Below are 25107 nucleotides of genomic sequence, written 5' to 3'. Positions count from 1 at the left end.
AACACAAATACTAATATCATTATTCTAATGTCCATGTATATAACACAATGTCCTGCTCCCAGAGACAATATTAACATACGATAATGAGCTGGTCGTCATCCTGCTTGTCTTTCCTCCTGCGCGCGCTGCGCTCTCTGGCTGCAGAGGCAGTGGGCTGCAGTGTCACCACCTCGCCAGAAGGGGTGCTGCAGGACACCGGAGGCCGCAGAGATGACTTATTCTGTAATCTGCAGGGGAACACAGCAGCACAAATATCTTTTTTTTTTGCATTAATTTTTTTAAATAATTTATTTGAGGGAAACAGGAAGCTATGGGAGAGAGAGAGGGGAGGACAGGCAGGAAATGACCACGGTCTGGATTTGAGTCAGTCCAGGTCACTGTGGCAGGACCGACCTGAGCCTTAAATAACAGGCTCTACTCAGTGAGCCACTGGGGTGAACCAATAGGGATTACATGGCATGTCAAGTGACCTTGACCTCAGTCAGATCGTCCAATCGCCACCCATTTGACATGGCCAATGCACGATGTCATCGCAAGACCCCCCCCCCCCCCTATCCGATCTCAGTCCTTCTCTTTTCTTCTTTCACTCTCGTTCTCCACTGCCTCGCCTGCTCACCATCGGCTCGGAGTAACGTTGATAAGATAAGATACTAATATGTTAAACCGAACATGAGATGCAGTGATATTGTCGCACCAAAGCACATAGACACACGTAGCCTACAGACTGTTAAAAGTGAACATCCCCCCACACAGCGACTTTCATCCCCGCAAACCAATCTCATGGCAGTTTAATATAGCAAACATGTAAAATATAACGCTATACTATAGCAAGACTGTCTGGACAACGTGATAAACACATCGGACGGCTACTATAATATATTTCCCTGCATCTCATACTGGGATTAGATCGGTATTAAGTTTGGACAGACTGGAATGGATTGCTTTCATCCTCCCGCAGCCCTGCATGACGGACAGGTAGGACGATTAATTACAGCCTCTGACTGACAGCGGCGCAAAACTACGGTAACAACTTTGTATTCATCGGTCATTGTGCCTGCCTGCATCTACAGTACATACTAGGGATGCACCGATTGCCATTTTCTTGGCCGATTCCGATTTCCGATTTTTGAATAGTCTGACTTGCCGATACCGATTTTTGCCGATTCCGATTTTTTTTTCTAAAAACAACAATTGACAGCTTACACAAACGTTTTTGTAACTTTGTTTGAAAATTAAGATTCATAGAACAATTCTTACATCTAATGGGGATCCAAATAAACAAATAAACAATTCTTATCATTTGCATGAAGTAGGACCATCTCACTCAAACACATCTCAAAATAAAAGTGTTCCAGGTTAGGCTACTGGACAGAGCTTTTTTGTGCAAATACAATGAATACAAAAATTAAATTAAATCCAATAGCCTATATGCCACAGCTATCATGCATTTACTTTTCCAAAAGAAAACAGGTGCAACAGAACATCAAAATGATCCATGGACAAGGAGTTTATAGACTGGCTCCAGACCAGTCCTCTTGAGTAGAGGGGAAATGAGTTTATGAGTTACAGTAACGATCTTCAGTCTGAATATCAGGCGGAGTTTACACACAGTCCGAAGTTTGGTATGCGTATTTTTATCTGCCATCCGAAAAAATGTCATCACGCACAGAAAACGTTGCACACTTGTGAGTCCGATGCATTTTTATTATTATGTCCGTCGTTCTCATGTCGTTCTATTTGCAATACGAAACAAATAGTCTCTCCTGTATCCACCACGTTGCAACATGAGTGACAGGCTGAGGCAGCAGCGCTGATGTGGAATGGAGAATGCAGGTCGGGGAATGGTTATCATACTGGACACAATGCTCGCGTTCACCTCGCCAAGCCGGCTGTGCGCGGTGGCGGGTTGCTGGAGCACCGCTTCCCGGGGAGAGAGAGCAGAGAGAGAGGGGCCAGTGAGGTGAAGCGAGCCGCTCAGACTGGACTCCAGCCGAGCGGGACTCGGCCGCATCTCTGTCTCCACGGCTTATTTTCGACTTGCATGTGTGACAAAGTGCGAGCTTTGTCTACTTCACTGACGGTGAAAAAAATCCACAACGAGGAAGGTATGCTGGCATGTGTGGTGTGGTGGCTGGGTGCCTGTCTCGGTGCTTTGGGGTGCGCGCACGTCATGTGAAAATCGGCTCACAGAATCGGCTATTTAGAGTGACCGGCGCAGATCACCGATCGAGGCCGATCACGTGAAAATCGGCCATTTCCGGTCACGTGCCGATCGATCGGTGCATCCCTAGTACATACTGTATAACGTTACTCTTATGGAGCTGAGCACAGAGTAGTTTAGCATGGCAGGCGGCGCGGCATGTGGAGAATGTAGATGGCTCAGGGGACGGCAGGGAGATTTGTAATTGGGGCTCGTTGCGGACATCAGAAACATGGTTGAAGGCAGTAGAGTTTGTTACTGGTCTGGTCTGAACACACACTCTGCTCAGTCAAACTGCTGCTCTCAGGGAGCAGCCACACACGGGGGGGCGGGGTCAGGGAGCAGCCACACACGGGGGGCGATCGAGATCGGCTAGGGAAAATCAATCGTCATTTCAGCCATAGATTCGGCAATAGACGATCCGATCACCAAAACCCTAATATTGACAAGTTCACAGTGAGACCTTTGTCTAGTTATTGTAAACAAAAGAGACCATGTTGGAGACAATTGATCGCTCTATCTCACAGCAGCACTAGTATTGTTAGTGCCACTGTTTCTCCAAAGACTACATTTCCCATACACCCCGTCCTGTCCCGTCTCCCCTCCCTGAAGGAGGAGGGGAGATTCCCTTCAATCATCTGATTTGATTACGATTCAGAGGGCTACGATTCGATTCGATTACGATTATCGATGCATCTCGATGCATCTTCAATCGATGCATTACTTTTTTCCCCAATACATGATTTATTTTTTCTCACTCTCTTTTTTTTCCTCACTGTGTGGCTACTTTTAAAATAAAAGTGCACTTGGAATTGCATTGTATTATGATCCAAATAAACAACTGCATGTACTTCCATTATATTTTATTATTTAAAATAAATTAATAATAATAATCGATTTTTGACATTTGTGAATCGATGCAGAATCGTGCACGTCCGCATCGCGATGCATCTTATCCACCTTATTTTTGGCGGCCATTTTGCCTTACCAATTTAGATAACCCCCCAGCCCCCGACAAAAAAAACGTCTATGAGGATTTTACCCTTTTACAGCAGAGCTATTCTGCTCTACAGCCGTGTCTTTCGGGTGCTGGGATAACGTAATGCATTGTGGGTAGTCGGCTACTAACTGTGGCTAATGTTAGCGGCTAGCTAGCTATGTTACATGGCAGTAAAACGCCACCAAATTGATTTCACTTTTAACCATTTCGAGTAACATCACGACCTCCAGCGTTGGTTAGTTGTTTATAACGTGACTATATTTATAACTTTTATAACGGACTCCAGCTTCCGGTTTATAATTCGGGTCTGCAGCCAGAGTATAACAAAGGAAATGGCAAGCTGCAACAATGAGTCAGGTTAAACCGGACCTTGTACCCACGATTCTTTTTTACAGTGGGGCATTCAAAAATAAGGTGGATAATCGATTATTTTTGACACCCCTAGGCGGTAAAGGTGCCTATTTTCTCAGTGATGGTCATTGTTTGTTTATGGTATTTATACTAATGTCTCAAAATTAAAGTGAACATCTTGTAGCACATGTAAAGTGATAATATCATAATTTTAAATTTATCCGCTCACCTTTTGGAAGCAGAGCCAAAGATGGGAAACACTGCTGCAGATTCTGAGGAGAAACAACAGGTGAAAGCGTTACTGATGGTCAACATGTTGGTAAGGACATTCCACTTGTGCTCTGATGATGATGTGAAGATGATGATGATGTGAAGATGAAGATCTTTAGGGCTTCTCAGAGCCCCATGGGATCAAGGTGATCAGTGAAAAACACATATCAGCAGGTTAAGTGTTGCTCAGTGTTCCACTGGACTAGGGATGTCATGAGAACCGATACTTCGGTGCCAAGTCGATACCAACATTCTGAAAACGTGACGGTACTCGCTTTCCTCCAATACCCAAAGTACCGACGGGAACCGAGGAGGCAAATCTGGTTGCTTCATTTGTGTTGTTTTTGGGCTGTAAATCAGCAGTTATCTGGCAACCTTTTTTTTTTTTTTAAAGACTCGCAGCCGTGAACACGTGACTACATACTAGGGATGTTCATCAATTATCGAAAATCGATAATTGATCGTTAAGGATTGGAATCGATCCTGTGGCATTTGGATCGATTTTTTAATTATTAAAAAAAAAAAAAAAAAAAAAAAAAACTTTTTTTGGACTAGGTTTGGGTGGAATTCGTTCCTCCTCGCCCCACTCCATTGCACAGCCGACTAACGTGAGGTGGAGCTTCATATAGTCTCTAGTTTTCTGGCTGGGCACGGGCTTTTGTGCCAACAAAACTGTTTTAAACATGGGAAATTCACACCGGCATGCGCCGGGGACAGCAGTGTTGGAGAGGAGACACACGGGGTCCGGACCATGGTCGGTGCGTCTGTACACTGACGGACCACGTACGTGACAGACCACATGACCGACCACACACTGAAGTGGTCGTGACCATGGTCAGAGCGTCTGTACGCTGACTGATGCATTTTGATGAGAAGGAACACTGGTGGACCACGTGACATTGGCATTTGGATCGATTTTTTAATTTAAAAAAAAAAAAAAAAAAAAAAAACTTTTTTTTTTTTTGGACTAGGTTTGGGTGGAATTCGTTCCTCCTCGCCCCACTCCATTGCACAGCCGACTAACGTGAGGTGGAGCTTCATATAGTCTCTAGTTTTCTGGCTGGGCACGGGCTTTTGTGCCAACAAAACTGTTTTAAACATGGGAAATTCACACCGGCATGCGCCGGGGACAGCAGTGTTGGAGAGGAGACACATTGAAATAAAGAGTTCATTGAGGAGAACACGTTGTCTTTCGTATTTTCTGCCATAGGCATTCATTTTGTAAAAAAAAAAAATAAATAAAAAAAAAAAAAAATTCTAAGTATTAATATGATCGATAATCGATAATTGATCGTTAATTTTCACCGATTATCGATTTTGGAAAATTTTCAAAATGAACATCCCTACTACATACCCACACACTACACACAGGAGAACAACATGCAACATGGCGGAGGCACCCGCATCTGCTTCTTCAACAACTGCAGCGACAGCTGCCCCTCCATTAGTTGGCAAGAAAAACACCAAAAGTCTGGTATGGAAGTACTTTGGATTCGAGGCTGATGAGCATGGATTAATAATTGAACCGATAAACCTGTATGCAAACGCTGCCGGCGCAGTTTCCAGACGAAAGGGGGGAACACATCCAACTTAGCGAAGAATCTAAAGTGCCTTTTAAACATGAACTCTGGATCATGTCCAGCTAGAGAGAACAGGATATTTTCAGGTTTTGCCTTTCTAAACATGAGGGGTCTTTGTTAAGAAACAACTGGATATGAGCCGTTTTTTCTGCCAGCTGTGGGCGGCCGGGGGGGGGGGGGGGGATCGAAAACAAGAAATGTGATAGGAAACAGCTTTAGCTATGAGGCAGTCAAAATAGTGGTCGCACCGTCGTCAATCACTCTGGGTGATTTATTTTACAAGTGGCAACTAGTCATATCTGACTAGTTTTAAATGTATTTCTCCCCACAAAAGTTTGATAGCCTATCAGTCCGTCAGCTCCTATCCTCTCCGCAGTGTGGACGCACAGTCACACAACACTGCCTGCCTCACACAATAGAATTGGCTCCATCACGTTAGCGACAAATCTGGAGACTTCAAAAAACGTGCCGTTTTAACGGAGTCCATTCCAACGAGGGGTGGCAATGTGCCAAAAATGAGCGCTTCGCCTAGGTTACATAAAGCCGCCCAGTCAAAATAGTGGTCGGACTGTCGTCAATCACTGTGGGTGATTTATTTTACAAGTGGCATTTCAAGTCATATCTGACTAGTTTTCAATGTATTTCTCTCCACAAAAGTTAGGCTTTTTCTGACATGGGAGCAAGCAAGCAGCGCAGCAGTAAGCGTCCCTCCTGATGCAATGGACCTGGCTGCCTGGCTGCAGCTGAAGCGCGTTGGGACCACACGGCCAAACAATTCAAGCCCTTTTTGCAGCACTTGAGGAAACCGTGAGTTTGCACGTTGATATAAGCGATTGCCCGAACGATTCATTAATTAATAAACTAGTGAACGTGAAGTGAAGTGAAGTGAGTCACACCCGCCCACTCAGATCTGCGGATAATGACCTGCCACTGTTTAACATGAGGTGCGATTGCGTGGAAGCGGATCTTATACCGGTGGTCGAGGTAGATAAGATACGGAGTCGCGGGAGTGCGCGTAGGCCGGCTAATTGTTGTTTAACATGCAGGCCAACCGGCTAGGAGCAGGTTATAATACGGATTCCACTGCATGTTAAGAAGTGGCTTAAAAGACCGACATCCAGACCTCTACAAAGATTTCAAGGTGAGTGCGTTTCATTTCAACGTAACGTAACTTGACAACGTGTTGTTAACACGTGTTGTCATTGCTGATCTATTAATAACGTTACCTAAGGTAACGTTAAACAACCCTGAAATAATAAGATTTCAAGGTGAGTGCATTTCATTTCAACGTAACGTAACTTGACAACGTGTTAACGTGTTGTCATTGCCCATCTATTAATAACATTACCTAAGGTAACGTTAAACAACCCTGAAATAATAAGTTATCAAACGTTTTGTTTGAGAAGGAAGGCTGGCATTGCTGTTTAGGTGTGTGTGTGTGTGTGTGTGTGTGAGGTTGTAATAGGCTACCGTTCACTCTGTCAAAAAAAACGATTAAAAAAACATTTTAAATGTCACGACCACTCCATATCAGTAAACTACTGCTTGCACTGTGTGTGTGTGTGTGTGTGTGTGTGTGTTGTGTTTATAGTCATTAAGCTGTACCTACTAAATTAAATATATATTTTCTTTCACAGTATGAGCCAGAGGAGGACTTGGACCAGGAGGACAGGGCCGGGCCAGGGCAAAGCCAGCAACAGCGACAGCAGCAGCAACAGCCAACAATAAACGGAGGCTTTTCTGAAGCTCAAAAAATATGACCATGACTCACATGAAGCAAGGAAATTAGATAGGACAGTTGCTGAATTCATATGCATGGACAAAGTTCCTATCTACACCGTAGAAAAGCATGGATTCCAGAAAATGCTTGAAAAGTTCAACCCCAGATATGAGCTACCATGTAGGAATTACTTCATGTACACAGAGATCCCCAAACTCTACACTGAAACTAGAAACCTCATCACCCAGCATTTTCAAAGAGAAGCAATATTGTTTGTTTTAAATACTGAAGAAATGGTTCTAATAAAGGAGTGTATGTTGAACTACATGGGATTTATCGCTTTGTTTTTATTTTTACCGTGGTATCGAAAAGAATCGAGTATCGTGGAATTTCACTGGTATCGGCATCGACTACTACATTTCTGGTATCGTGACATCCCTACACTGGACTGACTCAGTCAAGAGGATCTGATCTCTCACAGTTCAACACTGATACATTCTGTGTGTGTACCTTTGGGTGGGCTGGAGGCAGCACTGTGTGTGTGTGTGTGTACCTTTGGGTGGGCTGGAGGTAGCACTGTGTGTGTGTGTGTGTGTGTGTGTGTGTGTGTACCTTTGGGTGGGCTGGAGGCAGCACTGTGTGTGTGTGTGTGTGTGTGTGTGTGTGTGTGTGTACCGTTGGGTGGGCTGGAGGCAGCACTGTGTGTGTGTGTGTGTGTGTACCTTTGGGTGGGCTGGAGGCAGCACTGTGTGTGTGTGTGTGTGTGTGTGTGTGTACCTTTGGGTGGGCTGGAGGCAGCACTGTGTGTGTGTGTGTGTGTGTGTACCTTTGGGTGGGCTGGAGGCAGCACTGTGTGTGTGTGTGTACCTTTGGGTGGGCTGGAGGCAGCACTGTGTGTGTGTGGGTACTTTTGGGTGGGCTGGAGGCAGCACTGTGTGTGTGTGTGTGTGTACCTTTGGGTGGGCTGGAGGCAGCACTGTGTGTGTGTCTGTACCTTTGTGTGGGCTGGAGGCAGCACTGTGTGTGTGTGTGTGTGTACCTTTGGGTGGGCTGGAGGCAGCACTGTGTGTGTGTGTGTGTGTGTGTGTGTACCTTTGTGTGGGCTGGAGGCAGCACTGTGTGTGTGTGTGTGTATACCTTTGGGTGGGCTGGAGGCAGCACTGTGTGTGTGTGTGTGTGTACCTTTGGGTGGGCTGGAGGCAGCACTGTGTGTGTGTGTACCTTTGGGTGGGCTGGAGGCAGCACTGTGTGTGTGTGTGTGTGTGTGTGTACCTTTGGGTGGGGTGGAGGCAGCACTGTGTGTGTGTGTGTGTGTGTGTGTGTGTACCTTTGGGTGGGCTGGAGGCAGCACTGTGTGTGTGTGTGTGTACCTTTGGGTGGGCTGGAGGTAGCACTGTGTGTGTGTGTGTGTGTGTGTGTGTGTACCTTTGGGTGGGCTGGAGGCAGCACTGTGTGTGTGTGTGTGTGTGTGTGTACCGTTGGGTGGGCTGGAGGCAGCACTGTGTGTGTGTGTGTGTGTGTACCTTTGGGTGGGCTGGAGGCAGCACTGTGTGTGTGTGTGTGTGTGTGTGTACCTTTGGGTGGGCTGGAGGCAGCACTGTGTGTGTGTGTGTGTGTGTGTACCTTTGGGTGGGCTGGAGGCAGCACTGTGTGTGTGTGTGTACCTTTGGGTGGGCTGGAGGCAGCACTGTGTGTGTGTGGGTACTTTTGGGTGGGCTGGAGGCAGCACTGTGTGTGTGTGTGTGTGTGTACCTTTGGGTGGGCTGGAGGCAGCACTGTGTGTGTGTCTGTACCTTTGTGTGGGCTGGAGGCAGCACTGTGTGTGTGTGTGTGTGTGTACCTTTGGGTGGGCTGGAGGCAGCACTGTGTGTGTGTGTGTGTGTGTGTGTACCTTTGTGTGGGCTGGAGGCAGCACTGTGTGTGTGTGTGTATACCTTTGGGTGGGCTGGAGGCAGCACTGTGTGTGTGTGTGTGTGTGTGTACCTTTGGGTGGGCTGGAGGCAGCACTGTGTGTGTGTGTACCTTTGGGTGGGCTGGAGGCAGCACTGTGTGTGTGTGTGTGTGTGTGTGTGTGTGTGTACCTTTGGGTGGGGTGGAGGCAGCACTGTGTGTGTGTGTGTGTGTGTGTGTGTGTGTGTGTACCTTTGGGTGGGCTGGAGGTAGCACTGGGGGGGCTCATATCCCTCAGGTCAGAGCCAGCATCTATCAGAAAGTCCTCCTGGACACAACAAAAGCAGAGTCACATTGAAATATTATGAACAGAAGAAATACCAAAAACATCATGATTATTATTATTCAACCCATTCATAATTATTATGAACCATTTACCTCCCTCCCATTTTAGTTGAGGTGTTAGGATCGATGTTTTTTTTGATGACGTGGCTCTCTCAGACTAGCCTGGTAAACCAGCCTGTCATGTGAACATACATTTCATTTGGTTCTGCGTGACGGTCTGGCCCTTAAGCCTGGGAGGCTGTTTAGCAGAAGCGGAAGAGCGGAAGAGCCAATCAGCGACTGCGCTGTGATTGACAGCGCAAGTTGGCCAATCAGGAACACTACTAGCACTGCACTAACAAAACAATAATGGCCGCCTCCCTGCCTGTCCACCTCGAGGAGTAATGTCAGTTCGTCTAGTTTAAACAGCCATAAAGTGCAGTTATTGCAGAAATAGTACAGGAGTATCGCCGCAACTGTGGAGTTTCTCAGCGGAAAACATGTTTTTGCCGTTCTCCCGAGTGGATTTGGGTTTGATTGGATCCGACGCTGATTGGCTGAAGGAGTTGTCTGTCAAGGCAACTACGCCCGCCCATGCTCCCGCCCCTGCTAAGGACTGGGTGAAGAGTTGGGGCCAGACCGTCACGCAGAACCAAATGAAATGTGAGTTCACGTGACGTGCTGGTTTACCAGGCTACTCTCAGAGAGGATCTCCGACAAGTTTCTCAAAGTGAATTCCAACAAGTGAATTCAATGTGTCTCCTCTCCAACACTGCTGTCCCCGGCGCATGCCGGTGTGAATTCCCCATGTTTAAAACAGTTTTGTTGGCACAAATGCCCGTGCCCAGCCAGAAAACTAGAGACTATATGAAGCTCCACCTCACGTAGTCGGCTGTGCAATGGAGTGGGGCGAGGAGGAATGAATTCCACCCAAACCTAATCCGCAAAACATTTTTTTTTTTTTATAATAACAATAATCGATAAGAATTCCACATGATCGATTCCATTCCTTAACGATCAATTATCGATTTTCGATAACTGATGAACATCCCTAGTATTAACCCTAATATACATGTCTTTTGGTGGTGGGAGGAAACCGGAGCACCAGGTGGAAACACACACGAACACCTGGAGAACATGCAAACTCCACACAGAAAGGACCGGGACGGACCGGGGTTCGAACCCGGGACCTTCTTGCTGTGAGGCAACAGTGCTAGAAGAGAATAAATAGGCCTGTGCGTATGAGACGTCACCAGGTACAATCAAGGCAAGTCATCACAGCCGGGCGGGGGATATAATAATTAATAATAATGGTAAAACTAATAGGAAGAAGACAACAATATTACATATCAAAATAGATAAACAATTTAAGTAGGCCTAGAAAATACAATGTAAATATAGCCTAAGGGGAAAAGGAGAAGGAGAAAGAATGAAACAACAGTGAATGTGACAAATTACACCACAACTAGAATACTAATAAAAACAGCAATAATTCATAAGATTAAAAAATCAAAAGCCATGTCTAGTACAAATTAATATAATAATGATTAATAATTAATAGTCATTATTCTTGGACTAGCTGGAGTATTGCACATAGTAATTCTAAAATGTATAAAAACTGGCTACTGAAGATATATAGAAGGCACTCAAAATGGCAATTGCTTAAAGAAAAGGTTTAATATCAAACTCCTCATTTAAACCATTAGGGGACATGGTGTTAAGAGAATAAATCCAGAAAGTTTCTCGCTGGAGGAGTTTTCTTTCAAGGTCGCCCCCCCCCCGTGGATGTTTCTCGACTTTTTCCACTCCAATGTATCTGAGGGCGCTGACACTGTGCCCCGCTAGTTTAAAGTGTGCGGCCACTGGGTTGCGTTCATCCCCCTTCCTGATATTGCTTCTGTGTTCGCTGATCCTGGTGCGTAACGCTCTTGATGTTTTGCCCACATAAGCTAAACCACAAGTAGCCAGTTTTTATACATTTTAGAATTACTATGTGCAATACTCCAGCTAGTCCAAGAATAATGACTATTAATTATTAATCATTATTATATTAATTTGTACTAGACATGGCTTTTGATTTTTTAATCTTATGAATTATTGCTGTTTTTATTAGTATTCTAGTTGTGGTGTAATTTGTCACATTCACTGTTGTTTCATTCTTTCTCCTTCTCCTTTTCCCCTTAGGCTATATTTACATTGTATTTTCTAGGCCTACTTAAATTGTTTATCTATTTTGATATGTAATATTGTTGTCTTCTTCCTATTAGTTTTACCATTATTATTAATTATTATATCCCCCGCCCGGCTGTGATGACTTGCCTTGATTGTACCTGGTGACGTCTCATACGCACAGGCCTATTTATTCTCCTCTGTAACTGCTGTCATTCATTTGCCTGATGAAGACCCAGTAGGGTCGAAAGCTTGCCAACCTTGAGCAAATAAAAACGGGAGCTGCTAATCAGTGTGCGGACAATTCCTTTATTTTTTTATTTCACCTATTTGTCCTGCACCTGATGCCCAATGTGGTTTTGGATGTGCGCACAGTTTTCCTACTTTAATAGGCAACAGTGCTAACCACTGAGCAACTGTGCCGTCTGAGGTGACGTAAGGGTCCCACACAAGTGAGTACCGTAAATTCCGGACTATAAGCCGCACCTTTTTTCCTGTTTTTTGGCCTTTTTTGGCCCCTGCGGCTTATATAACGGTGCGGCTTATCTATGGATTTTTTCAAAAAAAAAAAAAAAAAAAAAAAAAAAAAATCTCTCTTTTCTAGCACTCTTTCTAACTATAAATCCTATATAACTATAATAAGTTTTAATTTCCTCTCTTGCCCTCTTTTCACCACACTGTATGACACTGTGTGCACTGTAAAAAACAACACAGGTGGTGTTGTGTTATGTTGTTTTGTTGAAATGTTAATAAATGGGAGCTTCCTCTACAATCCCCTCTGTGCATGAACCCTTACATATGGTAATTAAACATTAAAACACAAAAAAAAAAAAAAAAAAAACCATTAAAACACCCGCGGCTTATAGTCCGGTGCGGCTTATATAAGAAAAAAATAGTCAACTTTGAAGGTGCGGCTTATACACCGGTGCGGCTTATAGTCCGGAATTTACGGTACATGTTATTTGTATAGCACTTCTCACAGAGAAAACTCACAAAGTGCTTCACGGGATTAGAATACAAAACACCAAGGCCTAAAAAAAATAAAGTTTGGTTCCTGTTGGTTGTCAGTTGAGGTGATGGGTCGGTAGGGTTTTTTTTTTTTTTTTTTTTCCAGTGGCAGCAAGGGATAGAATGGAAATATATATATCTTTTTATTTTCCTTAAAATTACAGCAGCGATGGATACTTTTTTCATAACATGGCCAACATGTACTCTACCACTGTGCTCTACACACGTTTTTATATGAACAAAATATTTAAGTCAATATGAATGCTTCAATGTTATTAAAACGTGCTGATTTTAAATACTTTGAGCCATCGAGGGCACAGGTTCTAGCTCTGCCGTGCACTTCAGTGCTAAATACCTGAATTGAAATAAAGCCACTGACCAGCGAACCATATTTCCATCAGTCTTTTGTGTTGCTGCCTTCGGCTCTGGTGAAATAAAATCGATCTCCTTGCTCAGCTTTAACATGACGGTGGTTTTCAATTGTTTTGAGAGAGAAAAAGTCCGCTCCTCGGGAAGCCCTTTGAGTTGTGTGTAACGTCAGCTCCGCTAGGCCGGAGGCGGGGGTAAGTGAAGCCGCGGTCTTGCCTGGTGAGTTGCCACCGGGGAAGTGGCTTCACTTCTCCCCGTAGCGTGACTCCCGTCCCCCGCACAGTGCATGCATGTGCGTTTGAGTAACAACAAAGTGATATCCATTCTCCTGGCCGATTCTCACATTTGCCCATGTACACTGTAGTGTAGGTCATTTAGAGGCACCAGTATTCCAGTTGAAAAGTTCTGTGTATGGATTTAATTTGAACGTTATACGTTATAGCCTACTTGGGCTATGGGCGGAGGGCAGATATGCGGTCGCTATGACGACCAGGTGTGGGCGGAGGTGAGTAAACTTGCTATGGAAACAGAGTCTATATCAAGTAGAGACGAGTAAGACCAGATCGAGTAGAGCTGTACTGTGCTGTTATACGTATGTGGTGGAAATGAGCCACAAGCTGCTGAGTGGGGGTTGACACCACATCGCTGGTGATATCCGTCCATTTGTCAGCTCTGTCCACTTTGCCGGCTGCTGATACGAATATACAAGGGCACTGTTTAACTTCCTGAAGCACGTTTCCAAATGATTTTAACCCCAATCTCACAAGTTTGGTTGGCACGCTAGTGCTGCATGGGCAGAGAAGCGACACAAAGCACTAGAGATGCTGCGATCCGATCATGTGATCGGATATCGGCGCGATATCAGCCAAAAAACATGGATCGGATCGGATCGGATTCCAGCGAAAATGACCGATCCAAGGCTCCGATATAAGCACTCCATTCCATGACTCCGCTCCAGGATTTCTATCCAGCATGCAGCACACTCAGGCCGCGTTGAGCCTAGGATGGCCAGGGCCAAAACGTTGTCTTGCTTCAACATACATCGCATCGCATCGCATAAACCATTTCCACCCGCAGGTTTGAGGAGTAGCTAGCATAAACGTCAGATAAATACTCTCTATAGGCTAACGTTACCCACTGAGGTAGCTAACATGGCTAATTAGCTAGCTAACAGCAGCTATCTTTCTCCTCTAACTAACGTTATTGACACGTTAGTTGACTGAGCGAACGGCGCTGTACAGCAGGTCGTTATCAAAACGTATTGCACTGAAGAGAAGTACACTTAGATAATGACGAAAGACTCCTCCAATCTGGCAGTGGAAATGTATGCACAAACTTTGTGTGTAACTTTGCGAGACTCAACCGAATGACTGATGAGTCTCGCGTTGAGCCTAGGATGGCCAGGGCTTAGATCTGCGTGAGCACGACCCGTCGTAATTTGTCCAATTCAAGGTACATTAAAACGTTGTCTTGCTTCAACATACATCGCATCGCATAAACCATTTCCACCCGCAGGTTTGAGGAGTAGCTAGCATAAACGTCAGATAAATACTCTCTATAGGGTAACGTTACCCACTGAGGCAGCTAACATGGCTAATTAGCTAGCTAACGCCAGCTATCTTTCTCCTCTAAACTTTAACGTTAACGACACGGAGTTGACTGAGCGAACGGCGCTGTACAGCAGGTCGTTATCAAAACGTATTGCACTGAAGAGAAGTACACTTAGATAATGACGAAAGACTCCTCCAATCTGGCAGTGGAAATGTATGCACAAACTTTGTGTGTAACTTTGCGAGACTCAACCGAATGACTGATGAGTCTCGCGTTGAGCCTAGGATGACCAGGGCTTAGATCTGCGTGAGCACGACCCGTCGTGTCCAATTCAAGGTACATTAAAACGTTGTCTTGCTTCAACATACATCGCATCGCATAAACCATTTCCACCCGCAGGTTTGAGGAGTAGCTAGCATAAACGTCAGAAAAATACTCTCTATAGGCTAACGTTACCCACTGAGGCAGCTAACATGGCTAATGAGCTAGCTAACGCCAGCTATCTTTCTCCTCTAAACTTTAACGTTAACGACACGGAGTTGACTGCGCGAACGGCGCTGTACAGCAGGTCGTTATCAAAACGTATTGCACTTAAGAGAAGTAACATTAGAAAATGACAAAAGACTCCTCCAATCTGGCAGTGGAAATGTATGCACAAACTTTGTGTCTGAGAGACAGAAACAGGGAAAGGGCTGTGTGTGTGTGCGTGTGAGAGAGAGAGAGAGAGAGAGACAGGGAGGGCTGTGTGTGTATGTGTCCTGTGTGAGACAGAGTGGGGGTGTATGTGTGAGGAAACAATAATTATTTGTGTCAAGTGTTCACCCATTACAAAATAAGTGTGTATTTGATTGTTATGTTTTAGTTTTACATCAAATTAATTAGATGAACTAAATCGTTTACATACTATATTACCAAAGCACACGCATACATACATAACCCTAAAAATGTTTGTTGCCTGCCAGCTATCAGACAGCATCGAGAGGCTTAAATATGTGCTGTATCGGTATCGGATCGAAATCGGTATCGAATCGGGTATCGAAATTTGATCGGAATCGGATCGGTTTTGAGGCTAAAATATCGGAATCGGATCGGTGTTGAAAAATCTCGATCGCAGCATCTCTACAAAGCACATGTCCGTCATGCTCCCTGCCATTTTCGTTTTAAAGTATCCGTAGCGAAAAGCACCTTCGCGCAGTGGCAAACCCCGCCCCTTAGTGCCACCGTCAAATCAACAAGCTCATCAAATAAATTTGGGTCGCATGTAAATTGACAGGGTCGGTCGGAAACCGGAACCGAACACATTTCTTTTAGGCCCAATCAATCCATCAATACAGGTAACAGTAAAATACAAAGAACACAGGACTACAGGAACAGACAACTAAAGAGGCTAGACAAACGCCTGTCTAAACAGAAGTGTTTTTAGCTGCTGTTTAAAAATGCCCACAGAAGGCGCAGCTCTCAAATCCTGAGGCAGAGCGTTCCACATCCTAGGAGCTACAGGCTCAAAGGCTCGGTCACCTTTGGTTTTGGTCAGCAGACCTCAGTGACCTGCTGGGAACGTGAGAGTGGAGCAGATCACGTAGATATGCAGGTGCTTGACCATGCAGGGCTCTATAAGTGAGCAGAAGAACCTGCAGCCACTGTAAGGAGGCCAAGACTGGAGTAATGTGACAGTATCTACTCAACCTGGTCAATAACCTGGCCGCTGCATTTTGGATCAGTTGGAGGCGGTCCAGAGAAGACACAACACCGACCCCCCTCTCAAAACACCCCAATCGAAAACGGAATTATTTCTCTGGGCCTATTTTACAATTATGAAATCATTTAGGGTAGTCTACTTTTGATTTGGATCATTAGGCCTACTTTGACCAATTTCAGACAAATGGTGGAAAATTCTGCAATATTCCATGTTTTTCAGTTAATTCCATTTTTACATTACTAAATTCCATGATTCCGTCAGTTTTCTTTGCGTTTTGTGGAAATCACATGGCCCTACCATTGGAGAATAAAGCCATGTAGGTCTGCAATCTGCATTTAGCAGAAGAGACGACACTAAACCTTTAAGAACCCTGAACCCGTACACTTAACGTGCAGATGCCCTGTACAACAAAACACATGCACACGTTTGCAAGCACACCTGGGTGTTGATGCTGAAGGCTGTGGAGGCGGGGCTAGCTGTTGGGGTGCTGGTCAGTATGATCTGTAGCTCCTTGGTCAGACCATACTTCTCTGCCAACACCTGAGGAGAACTTGGGAGGAGAAGAGGAAGAAGGTTATTGTCCACCTGGAACAATGCATCATGCAAAAGGCTCCAATGGACCAATACCCTGACAGCCCACAAAGCAAAGGCACCTTCGTGGCGGTGGAGTTTCTGGCTGGTTCTGAGCAGAGTGTGTCCAGTCTGACTCAGAGTCGGAAAAGTCTGGCTCAAACAGGGCGGACCTGGGTCTGTCCTTTCCTCTCTGGGTTGGCTGGACGGCAGTCTGCAGACCAGATCACACCAAATATCAGATTTAAAAGTCACCTCTCTTACAAACGTGTACGAACGCATAGTAGGGCTGCAATTCTCCGCCGTTTGGTGGCGTCTCGATCAGTTGTTCAGCTGTCGCAAGGCAGCCCAACTCTGCTGTCTGGGAAAGAGAACTACACATGTTCCATTTAAAAACTCCACTTTTCCATAGTAAAATTTCCAGACTTCTCGGTAGATTTCGTAGACCATATTTGATATCAGAATACCAACAGGCTGCAGAGCGTCAAAATACACACCATTTGGAGTATGTAAATAAATGGTTTTAAAATCTAACTGTTAATGATACGGTACATTGTGGCGTCATGAATCAGTTGTTGTATTATCAAATTACTTTTCGAAATTCTGAATTGTATTATTAGAAAAACAAATAGTCACAATAGACAATAGCCTGGAAACACAAATATTTGTCCATACTTTTCCAGACCTGGAAAACATTAAAATCAGATTCCATACATACTGCATAGGAACCCTATAGTATAGCATAGTATGCATAGTAGAAACAAACAGGAAAAAGGTGCTACTCCTCACCGCCCCAGATTCTGTCTGCTGTCGGTTCTCCACAGGGCCGGGCGCCTGCTGTGTCTTCTCCCGCACAGCCTCTGGGGGGCGCTGTGTCTTCTCCCGCACAGCCTCTGGGGGGCGCTGTGTTTTCTCCCTCTCGGCCTCTCGGGTGGTGCCACGGCGTGTGCCCCGAGGTGGGGCCGGCCTGGCCGAGGCCTTGGGCTTAGACTTCTTGTACATGGAGGTGGGCTTCTTCCCTGTGCAGAAGAAAGCTGCTCCCACAAAGATCCTGGGCTTGGTGGGTTTGAGGCTGCCGAAGATCATGCCGATTCCCTTCTTGGGCTCTGCTGGCTGGACAGTGGCTGGAGCCGTCGCTGGTTTAGCAGCGCCACTGCTCAGTTTAAACACATTTGATTGCACATTGATTAATCTAGAACACTGGTTCTGAATCTGAACTGGTCTAGCATCACGACCCATTCTTAGTCATTAAACTCGCGACCCAATTTTCAGAATTGATCCTAAATGTTCAGTCATTTATCCCACTTCACAACAAGCTAGCATGACAATGTTGGTACCAATGGATGCCTTAGGTCTTCTAGTTTCATATGGTAGCAGACAGTATCTTCACTGTGGCTTTAACCCATTGATACCTGATGCAGCATTTGTGTGTGTATCCCTTTAAGACCGCAAACCGCGTTAACGCAGATCTTAAAGGGATACGCACACAAATGAGGGATATACGTACACGCAAATGCTGCATCAGGTATCAATGGGTTAAAAATGAGCTCACTACAGCCTCTGAAAGACGGTAATGTTGGCCGAAGATGTCAGCGTCCTCAAGGGGTAGAATAACTTTTTTCCCCTCATGCACACATCCGCGACCCACTCAAAACGGCCCTGCTGCGACCCACCAGTTCAGAATCACTGGATTAATTTAGAAGACTAGATTACAGATAAATTTGGACTCAAACTAGAACAAATTGTCTATGACACTAGGCGTGTAAAATGATCATGGAACAAACAACCGTGATGTCCAAGAAATTAAAATCATAATTTGCAAGTATCAGAAAGCAGTGAATAAAGTCTCTCTGCAGACCCAAGTGTGTGACAGGTGCGTCGGAGGAAGATACAGCCAGTAGAACAGAAACTCCCGCACACTGTCTCACCTTCTCTGGAGATTTATTTTGTATTTTTTATTGAATGAACAGACGTGAAAAAGGAAAACGTCGACCGAAACGGCTGTTCATTCATTAAAAAAATAAAATAAAAAATCTCCAGAGAAGGCGAGACAGTGTGCGGAAGTATCGGAAAGCCAAATGTAGGTCTGCCAAGACCAGAACCACCCGCCACAAGACCAGCTTCTTCCCAACCACCATCAGCCTCACCAACAAGGCCCGGAAACCCCTTCCGCCAACGACCTCACCAACAACCCCTCCCCCCCACACACACACAAACGCACTACCTCCTCCTAAACTCAACTGAACCCCCCCCCCCCCCCCCATAAAACTGAAACTCACATCTAATTTAATGCCTGTTTAACCGGGACTGTAAATTCATGTAAATTCCCTGCACATTAATGCCTATTTAACTTAGCCTGTAAATTTCATGTACATTCAATGTAAACTCTTATCTAACTCTGATTGTAAATTCATGTAAATCCACTGCCTATCTAACGTCTATTTAACTCAGCCTGTAAATCTCATGTAAATCCAACGTAAATTCATATTTATCATCCACAGAACACTTCACCACTCATGTACATATTGTATATATTTACTCGATTTGATTGCACTTGCAACTTTGCGATTGTCTTTAGTTATCTTCCTACTTCTTATCTCTGTATATTGATGTGACCGCTACGCTGCATACAGACACTAAGACAAATTCCTCATATGTAACTTGCATACTGTGGCAATAAAAGTGATTCCGATGTAATGTTGTTTTAATGCTACCTGGATTTGAATTTAAAGCTGATATAAGAACAAACCTGTTGCTGTGTTTGGTCAGCCTGATTGCCTTGGGAGACGTGTCTTTGAAGTCCAACTTAGACTTCCCCCCATAACCAGACGCTGCCGCCATCTTTCTTGGCTTCCTGCCTCCCTTAACATTCTTCTTCTTCTTCTCTGCCTGCTTGGCCTGGGAAGGAGGGAGAGGAGGTGGAGGAGGCTTGGTCTCCTTCAGCAGCTTCCTCTCCAGTGGAGAGAGGTAGAGAACCTTCTGCTGGCTGTAGAACGAGCTTGTGACCACCACGCGTTTGACGGGAGAGCGGGGTGAGCTGACTGGTGAGCCTAGAGATACAGGACGAGAGACACCAACAACAAGAGAGAGATACAGGACGAGAGACACCAACAACAAGAGAGAGATACAGGACGAGAGACACCAACAACAAGAGAGAGATACAGGACGAGAGACACCAACAACAAGAGAGAGATACGGGACGAGAGACACCAACAACAAGAGAGAGATACGGGACGAGAGACACCAACAACAAGAGAGAGATACGGGACGAGAGACACCAACAACAAGAGAGAGATACGGGACGAGAGACACCAACAACAAGAGAGAGATACAGGACGAGAGACACCAACAACAAGAGAGAGATACAGGACGAGAGACACCAACAACAAGAGAGAGATACAGGACGAGAGACACCAACAACAAGAGATACGGGACGAGAGACACCAACAACAAGAGAGAGATACGGGACGAGAGACACCAACAACAAGAGAGAGATACGGGACGAGAGACACCAACAACAAGAGAGAGATACGGGACGAGAGACACCAACAACAAGAGAGAGATACAGGACGAGAGACACCAACAACAAGAGAGAGATACAGGACGAGAGACACCAACAACAAGAGAGAGATACAGGACGAGAGACACCAACAACAAGAGAGAGATACAGGACGAGAGACACCAACAACAAGAGAGAGATACAGGACGAGAGACACCAACAACAAGAGAGAGACAGGACGAGAGACACCAACAACAAGAGAGAGATACGGGACGAGAGACACCAACAACAAGAGAGAGAGACAGGACGAGAGACACCAACAAGAGAGAGATACAGGACGAGAGACACCAACAACAAGAGAGAGAGACAGGACGAGAGACACCAACAACAAGAGAGAGAGACAGGACGAGAGACACAAACAAGAGAGAGATACAGGACGAGAGACACCAACAACAAGAGAGAGATACGGGACGAGATACACCAACAACAAGAGAGAGAGACAGGACGAGAGACACCAACAAGAGAGATACAGGACGAGAGACACCAACAACAAGAGAGAGAGACAGGACGAGACACCAACAACAAGAGAGAGAGACAGGACGAGAGACACAAACAAGAGAGAGATACAGGACGAGAGACACCAACAACAAGAGAGAGAGACGTGTGAGAGAAAGCAAGGGAGTTGGGAAAACAACACAGAACTGAAGCTGCTAAACTGCTATCACTGCACAGCTGCTATCGCAACTCTTTCATAATGATCCATTTCATTCAAGCACGACTTTCAAGGACAAATTATTTCAGAATTACGGGCCAATAATTCACACAGATGTTCACATATACAACAAGTCTCGTAAGACCTCAAATGTGTTTCATGCTTAAGGTGCGTTCACACCGACCTATTCAAGTTTTTCACTGGCATCGAGTTTACATACAAAGTCAATGCAAACGAGCGATTGAGCGGATATTCGCCCGGGAGAAAAATCGCTGGGCGTCCGAGCGACAGAGACAGAGCGATAGGGCGAAAAATTCGCTCGTCGCCCGAGATGAAATATCCCAACTCGAGCGAAATTTCGCTGCCAACAGTCGCTTGCTGCTCAACGCTGACTGGCTGCTGTGTGAGTCAAGGATGACACTGGCTTGGAACAAACCGCATTGACAGGCTGACAGCTGACATGAAGTGAAGTCTGTACTGCCGGTATAGATACGCAAGCTCGCGTTAGGAGCACGCTGATAGGCTTAGCTTGTAAACAACTACGGTGGCTCGTAGTGGACAAACATCATGACATTGCGTTTTCATCCTGTCTAACGTTATAGCCCCCAGATGTCCGTCAATTATTGTGCCTGTTGACGATCGATTTAAACACAGCGACAGAGCGATTCCAAAGGGTTGAATCGAGCGACAGGGAGAAAAATAAATATCTCGGTGTGAACACAGCTTTACACATTGGAATGAATGATTAACACTTCACATAAATAAACCCAAAGCAATCTTGAAATCCTCAGCATTTCCTAAGTGCTCTCAAGACCTAACCAACCAGTCATGGCAGCACAACATGGAGTGATACTGTAGCTAGTAGGAAGGAAGTGTATCAAGCTTGGCCCAGCAATGTTGAGATGGCAGAGAGCATGGATCTCAAACTCAGAGATCCCGATTGAAGCACTTAAGGACCTCTTCATAAATCCAAGCACAACTTGATTTTGACTTTTTAAATTCAAGCGGTTTCAAGTAGGGCTGCACGATATTGGAAAAAACTGACATTGAAAATCAAAAAACACGCTCAACTCGGAAATAATAATAGTATTAACTGGGTGCTGGATCCCAAAAGTTCATTTGATAAATAAGGATAAGGACAGCACTCCAAGTTAAAAGAATATTTATTGCCACACGGACGTTTCGGGGCAGCCGCCCTTCTTCAGCGTGTGAAGGCAAAAAAACACACAGGTGATTCACCTTCACCCTAATTAAAAAACTGACATTGCAATATTTTTTTCTTCTGCGATATATATTGCGACATGAAAAAATACAGGAATTTTCACCAAAAGACTTGAATAGGTATGTCAAACCCTGCCTGTTTAAGAAGGTGGCCTAGTGTGTAACCTGCATGGTTGAGGTAGTAGGAAGTGTGTGTTTTTAGCCGCAGACAGGGTGAGTTGCAGGATCCTAAGTGAGTAAAGGTACTATAGTTAATAGGAAAAGAGCTTAGAACGTCACAGAGAGGGCGTGCATTACTGTATGTTAGAGTTAATTTGCCTTACTTGACATTGCACGTTCTGCGATGTGACTATAGCACATGTGCAGATTGCGATGACGATGCTGAAACGATATATTGTGCAGCCCTAGTTTCAAGCCTGTCTATCAGCTGAAGCATAGTGTAGTGAGTCCACCCTAACCTGCCAGTCTGCGAGGGGATTTGCGTGGTGAGGGACAGGAGGCCGGGTTCTTCCTGGGCGATCTCGTCTTCAAGGGAGTCGCCTCCTCCCTCGCCCCCTTCTTGGCTGGGTGACTGACGGGTTAAAGAAGACGCACGATCAGTCAGAGGAAAACTTTCAAATACAAGTGTGTGTAACGTGTGTAGCTTATGTCACCTTCTCTGCACACATACACACATTCTGAGAGTAAGCAAGCCAGGCAAAGACTTTCAAAGCTCCATTCAGCGATGTTTGTGTGTTCAAATAAGTGTTAAATTACTATATTCTGACAGCAATCCCTGAAATAGAGTGTTTGGTCAGTGACTTGAAACCCCCAACCCCCCACTGTCCTCTGTCTCTCTCCTGTAGTCCTGCAGGCAGGGCGGACGTATCTCCGCAACCGTAACTCATAGAGACTCAGGGATGGCGGCATTGGATTCGGGCGGGGTGAAAAAATAAGTATAGTCCTTCCCGATTGGACCTTCCGTTTCTCAGAAAATGTCACCTTTTCTCTGATTGGATGAAAATTGGCGCCGACCTCAAACTATCCAATCAGAGGAAAGTTGACATTTTCTTGGAAATGGAAGGTCAGATCGCGATCCCTATGAAGGACTTTTATGTATTTTCCCCCGCCGAATTCAATGCTGCCATCAGTGAGTCTCTACGAGTTACGGTTAGGAGATACGTCCGCCCAGCCTACAGGGCTACATGAGAGAGATAGAGGACAGCCGTGGGGGTTTCAAGTCACTGACCAAACACTCTATTTCAGTGATTGCTGTCAGAATATAGAGCCATTTAACACTTACATTATTTAACCACAAAAACATAGCTGAATTTAAGTGCTTTGAAAGTCTTTGTCTGGCTGGCTTACTCTCAAAATGTGCGTATGTGTGCAGAGAAGGTGACATATTTAACACTTATTTGAACAGAAAAACGTCGCTGAATGCAGCTTTGAAATAAATCATATGTGCTGATGGCTCACCTGTCACAGTCCAAAGAGGGGAGCTTTCTCTTCCTACTGGTAACAGGTATCATCATGTTCCTGAAAACCACCGGCACATACAGCACAACATTAGCAGCTATTATTCATTTCTACCTGAAGGCACAACAGATAAACAGCTCTAACGGATCAGTGTTTCTCAACCCTGTCCTGAAACTTTTAGCTCCAATTCTACTCTTGCACACCTGGTCCCATTAAGAAAGGTGAAGATAATAGGAGTCTATAAGCAATAGACCACGGCAGCACTCACAAGTAGATTTACACAAAGTTTATTCTGCACAGCAGCAACTAGACAAACGTTTCAGCCGTAGGCTATCCTCAGTGTCAAGAACATTCCCATTAAGTAAGGTGTCATGAGAATGTGCAGCCCTTACTTGAATCAGGTGCAAGAGTATTTAATTTACACCACGTCGACACAAACGGACACTGTAGAAGAAACAATGATTTTAATCATAGTTTGAGTCGGTGTGGGAATTTAGCCAGGGGCAAGGGCAAAAATGCGCCCAAGAAATCTCAGAATGCCCCTAAAAACCTCCAGGGAAAAATTGACGCCAATATTTTGATGTTTTTTTTCTCCATTAAATTAATTTAATTTCCATCTCTAACACACACTCAGCACCTGCACGCTGGTTGACAGAAGATGAAGAACACATTCACACCAACAGCGCTGTTGTTCACACTACGCTTTAGCAACTCTATACACCAATGACTATTTTTTAAAGTGCCGTCAAAATTTGGTAAATGCCCCCAATTTTTAGAGAGTGGTGGCAAAAGTTACCCCCAAAATATTTTTTTTAATTTCCTACGCTGGTTTGAGTGTTATCCCTCTACCTACAACCGTGAGTCATGCTGAACAATATTATATAGTTTTAACAATTAAGATCTATTCAGATTAGGGTAAAATGTGGGGTCTGTTGCCCTATTTTGGACTACATCAGGGGTCCTTGATATGAAAAGGGTTGAGAATCACTGGTGGGCCACCAGCAGGCAGGGTAGCATAGCATTACATTGCTGTTTTTGAGGAGTTTGGCGTGACACTCCATCACCGCATTTACACCTGGTTTTTAAATGCGACCTGTATCCAGATGAGTTGTCTGGAGAATGGTTGCATTTAAAAACCAGGTGTAAATGTGACGAAAGAGATCTGTACACAATGTGAGCCAGACTACCTCCAGATGTGACCAGGAAGATCTGATCACATCCTGATCATGATGCGTTTACACCTTGCATTAACATGCGTTTTTCCTTTTCCAGATAACTTATCCGGATACAGGTCACATAAAAAAACTGCTTTAAATGGGGTGCATGAGACACCGTGTGAACATATTGAACATACCCTTAACATCAGCTGGTTTACTCAAGACCTCACTGACACCACTGAAGATAGATTAGACTAGGATTATTCAAGGTAGTCACCAGGGCAACCGTTAACTAATGCTATCTCAGGCATCAAAAGCAGTGGTGTAGTGCAGAGTATACGCAGGTACAGTATACCCAC

General features: G+C 45.0%; 1 protein-coding gene across 1 annotated transcript in view; it reads right to left on the bottom strand.

Annotated features, from left to right (window-relative positions):
- Nucleotides 1-25107, bottom strand: part of LOC310782941 (N-acetyltransferase ESCO2-like) — a 59464-nt gene that overhangs the window by 33237 nt on the left and 1120 nt on the right. Inside the window, exons 2-10 of the mRNA XM_083643727.1 lie at nucleotides 23592-23651; nucleotides 22592-22704; nucleotides 19451-19751; nucleotides 17491-17854; nucleotides 16785-16915; nucleotides 16570-16681; nucleotides 9264-9339; nucleotides 3781-3823; nucleotides 80-227 (exon numbers count right to left, since the gene is read on the bottom strand). Coding sequence (XP_083499853.1) covers nucleotides 80-227; nucleotides 3781-3823; nucleotides 9264-9339; nucleotides 16570-16681; nucleotides 16785-16915; nucleotides 17491-17854; nucleotides 19451-19751; nucleotides 22592-22704; nucleotides 23592-23647 — 1344 coding nt within the window. The 5' untranslated portion in view covers nucleotides 23648-23651. The remainder of the gene's footprint in view (nucleotides 1-79; nucleotides 228-3780; nucleotides 3824-9263; nucleotides 9340-16569; nucleotides 16682-16784; nucleotides 16916-17490; nucleotides 17855-19450; nucleotides 19752-22591; nucleotides 22705-23591; nucleotides 23652-25107) is intronic.

This window comes from Poromitra crassiceps (genome assembly GCF_964638095.1).
Source record: "Poromitra crassiceps genome assembly, chromosome: 9".
Taxonomy (NCBI): domain Eukaryota; kingdom Metazoa; phylum Chordata; class Actinopteri; order Beryciformes; family Melamphaidae; genus Poromitra; species Poromitra crassiceps.
Note: the sequence above shows the minus strand (reverse complement) of the source record. Positions and strands in the feature narration are given on the sequence as shown.